Genomic DNA, 3868 nt, shown 5'->3' with positions numbered 1-3868 from the left:
TATATATATATATATATATACACACACTGTACCTGAGAGTAAACTTCTAAGGAAATGTGTTACTTTTAGGTGGAACCCTTGAGTTACATACAATCCCTATATAGGGCACCTGCAGAGGAATATCACTTAAATTGGCTACCATAGCCATCTTCAACTCATTAGACCTGATTAATATTATACCAAACAGCTTTGTAAATTATTATTGGGATTTTCATGATTTTTTTTATTACATAGTACAGATAGTCAGGAAAGGTAGTGCTTGTAGTTCTTTTTATAACGCTGAGGCACTGAAGAACCCCACTTCATCAATCAGATTTCGTCAATCAGACTTGGTTAAAAAAAGTTAGAAAAGTTACTTTTAGTTCTTTTATACAAAGTCCTCATTTTTACGAGGAGGTACCATGTGGTGGAAAACAACGCCATAAATATACAGTAGTTCTCCCACATGTATTGATATCATCCATTGCTGTGGGTGTGCCCCCAATGGGTGGAGAACACAAGAGGGCATCATTTCTTTAAGAAGGCTAAAAGACTATGATTGCTCTACAAAGTGGTTCGTAATCCACTGTACACCAATAGTGTCCTGGCCGTCTGTGGCGTACTCACGTGAGGCAACAGGTGAAGGAGAGCGTCGCCACTGAGCGTGCCCACAGCCAGCGCCACCAGGAAGGTGAGCAGGAACTTGAAGCAGGATTGCTTGAGGATGGGTACGAGCACCACGCCCAGCAGAGATAGCAGGCTGATGATGGTGATGGACACAAACCCCCACAGCCACACCCACACTGGAGACAGACGCAGAGACAAAGACAGGGAGAGGGATGACAGACTGTATTTACTGTACATTTCCTACACAGCAAAGGGTGAGCCCGGGACGTGTTAGCCACGTCCAATGCTTTGTAGATATAAATGACTCGTCAACTGTGACAGTCCATTAAGAAGAAAATACTTATCGATTAATCAATTCATTGATTGTTTAAGTTCTTTTGTTTTATAGTTCAATTCTGATTCCAGCTTATTAGATGTGAATATTTTCCAGTTAGCTAACAACTACCCGGTCATAGAGAGAAAATAACCAGCGTATTCATCAACAATGAAAATGATTGTTCAGCCCTAAACCGGACTGTCATGATTTCAGCCAGCTGACTTTATTTTTCAGATGAAAGACACTAAGAGCCAAAGCTTTAGCATCATTTGGCTGCTGGCTGGAGCTATTTTGCTCCCTATCCATTTCACATTGTAAGGAAACTATCCTCCTGAGGTTTTCAGCCCATGTGTCCTTGTGCTATCACATGATGCCTGAAGCAAGAAATGTGAAGTGACATTTCAGCACAAATTCTACTCGCCTCATTTTTCATTTGGCCCGCAGACATAAAGCAGAAGAGAAACCTGTCAGAAAGGTACACTATCATTTAAACTGTCAGTCCACCTGTCAGCCCAGGACACGTTTCAAAACAACGCAACGCCGTGTGAGAAAAACTTTGTGATTAGTTTTTTTGTCACAGAGGACAATATGTTTAATGTCGTATGAAATTCAATGTCAACACCAAAGCCGGTGGTGTGTTTGCTAAAGCGAGGCTGGCTGCTGACATTCAGCCATAGGATATCTATTGACTAGAACACTACAGACAAACGGTCTGTAAATATAGTACTGAAAGGTTCTGTTCCTCATAGATTTAGCTGGTTATTACTGAACTAACTATTTTGATAATCCATTAATCTGTTTGAGTAATTGTTTTTCAATAAAAAAAGAAGGTAAAAATTCTCTTATTCCAGGTTCTTAAATGTGAATATTTGTTTGTTTCTTCACTCCTCTGGGACAGTAAAATGGATATCTTTTGAGTTGTGGTCAAAACAAGACATGTGAGGGCGTCATCTTGAGGCTTTTGGGAAACACTGATTGACATTTTTCACAATTTTCTGGCATTTTATAGACCAAACAACTGATCGATTATTCGAGAAAGTAATCGGCAATGAAAACAATCTTTAAATGCGGCCCTCTCTGTTTGAAGTATTTGACCATAACTTCACACCCAATCTAAAAAGTGGTTATTTGTGTGTATATAGATGTGGAGGTGTGCAGCGGGCTGCAGCAGGGCAGTAGTAGGCACCAATGAGATAACACAAGAGAGAAGTTGACACTCACCAGTTTGTGTCTTCTCTCCAATTATGCATCTAACCGATTAATTGAGAAAATAATCGACAATGAAAATATTTGTGACAAACTATCTGTTTGTCAGGGTCAAAGTGCATGACCCTAGGGAAGTATTTGACCATTACTTTACACCCAATATATTTCCTCCCAACTGGTCAACATGTTACAAACTACTGAGCACTGATTCATCTTAATTCATCTAAACAAAAGAACCAAAGCTGCCATCTAGCCAGCGGCAAGAAAATGACTAATAACACTTCCTCTCATCTAATCGGCTCCAGGTGGGGGTTGCATGTGAAGAAGATGATCTGAAACATGTCTTATGCCTGACAGAGTGGTCTTCAGAGAGACGGAATCAAGCTGTTACCGTCCCATTACCCAGCTGTAGGATTAAAAAACATAAAATAAAATAAAAAAGTCTGTCCCAGATAACAGGAGGTTGGAGGTCCTCCTTGGGCAAACGTTTCAACTGTAGATAACTTCCCATTAGCTTTTGGGAAGCTGGCTACTCAAACCCTGACTCTTAATGCATGTTTGCATGAGTCCTCAGAAGCCATGACAAACATCAGGAGGCATTTGGTAGTTTTAATGATGATGGTGTTCATTGCTCCAAAATCTCCCGTAAGTGTTAAATCGGGTGGAGATCTGGTGACTGTGTTGGCCATAGCATATGACACATCATTTTCTCATAATTTCTCATACTCATCACACCAGTCATGTCCTGTATGGAAAAACCTACATCAGTTTGGTTTCACCATTCATTTATTCAGGCTTTTCCTTCATTGTGTCTGTATGTGTTGCATTTATTTGATGCCAAAAGAGTCCTGCACCTGGTCCTTTAAAGCTTTCTTTTGAAGGCCCAACACAGACCCCTTAACTTTGCAGTAAAGTCAGTGTACAGGCCACAACTGAGCACCATTCTCATTCAGGATCCTTTAAACTACTTGAATTTAAACCATATGGTACAATATTAACAAAAAACAGGATTTTTTTACACTACTCTCAGCTTTCTCAAGCCCTCTTTTTCCTGTATTCACCGATGCGCCTCCCCGACAACATGTGAATGCAACACACACTTGGGAACAAAGTCCTCGTAAATCAGGTAATTTGACAATATTCTAATTAATGCAAATATGTAATTTGGAGGATTTAAAATATTTTTAGAAATATGCAAGTCAGATTTGTGTTTTTTATAGATTATACTTGCAGTATTGCTTGACATTTATTTAGGTTGGGCGATTTCTCTTTGTATTTTTAAAGCAAATACATGTGTGCACTTTACAGTGTCTTTACAAATCACCAAGTGTGTTTGTAGATCTTGTTCTTTGCATTTATGTTGGGCACTACTGCTACATAAAAAACACTTTTTGACTAATGTATGCATACTGCATGTTTTGTGTTTTTGAGTATGTCATTGACTGTATTAATGTCTAATAAAGACAACGCCAATAGACATTAGTAACGCTGAGTAACGTGGATCCAGAATCTGTGTCCCTGCGTCGTTTCACAGTGTCAAAATGACCCATAGTCTGGAGTCTTTATAGTTAGAGGCTAATGGAATGGTTAAATATGTTAGACTACATATTGTTTAGGGGTGGGGGGAAAAAAATTGATTCAGCATAGTATTGCAATATTTTCAGTGGCAATACTGTATTGATACAGTACACAGGCGCCAAGTAAGGATCTTTTATTATATATGTGTTGGTCAGTTTGTCT

The 3868-nt window shown here is 39.2% G+C and overlaps 1 protein-coding gene across 4 annotated transcripts in view; it reads right to left on the bottom strand.

Annotated features, from left to right (window-relative positions):
- The window catches only part of slc39a10 (solute carrier family 39 member 10), a 31676-nt gene that overhangs the window by 5407 nt on the left and 22401 nt on the right, over positions 1 to 3868 (bottom strand). For all 4 annotated transcript variants that reach the window (XM_032512929.1, XM_032512932.1, XM_032512928.1 and 1 more), the window contains exon 4: positions 607 to 782. In XM_032512929.1, coding sequence (XP_032368820.1) covers positions 607 to 782 — 176 coding nt within the window. The remainder of the gene's footprint in view (positions 1 to 606; positions 783 to 3868) is intronic.

The sequence above is a fragment of the Etheostoma spectabile genome, chromosome 4, assembly GCF_008692095.1.
Source record: "Etheostoma spectabile isolate EspeVRDwgs_2016 chromosome 4, UIUC_Espe_1.0, whole genome shotgun sequence".
NCBI lineage: Eukaryota > Metazoa > Chordata > Actinopteri > Perciformes > Percidae > Etheostoma > Etheostoma spectabile.
Note: the sequence above shows the minus strand (reverse complement) of the source record. Positions and strands in the feature narration are given on the sequence as shown.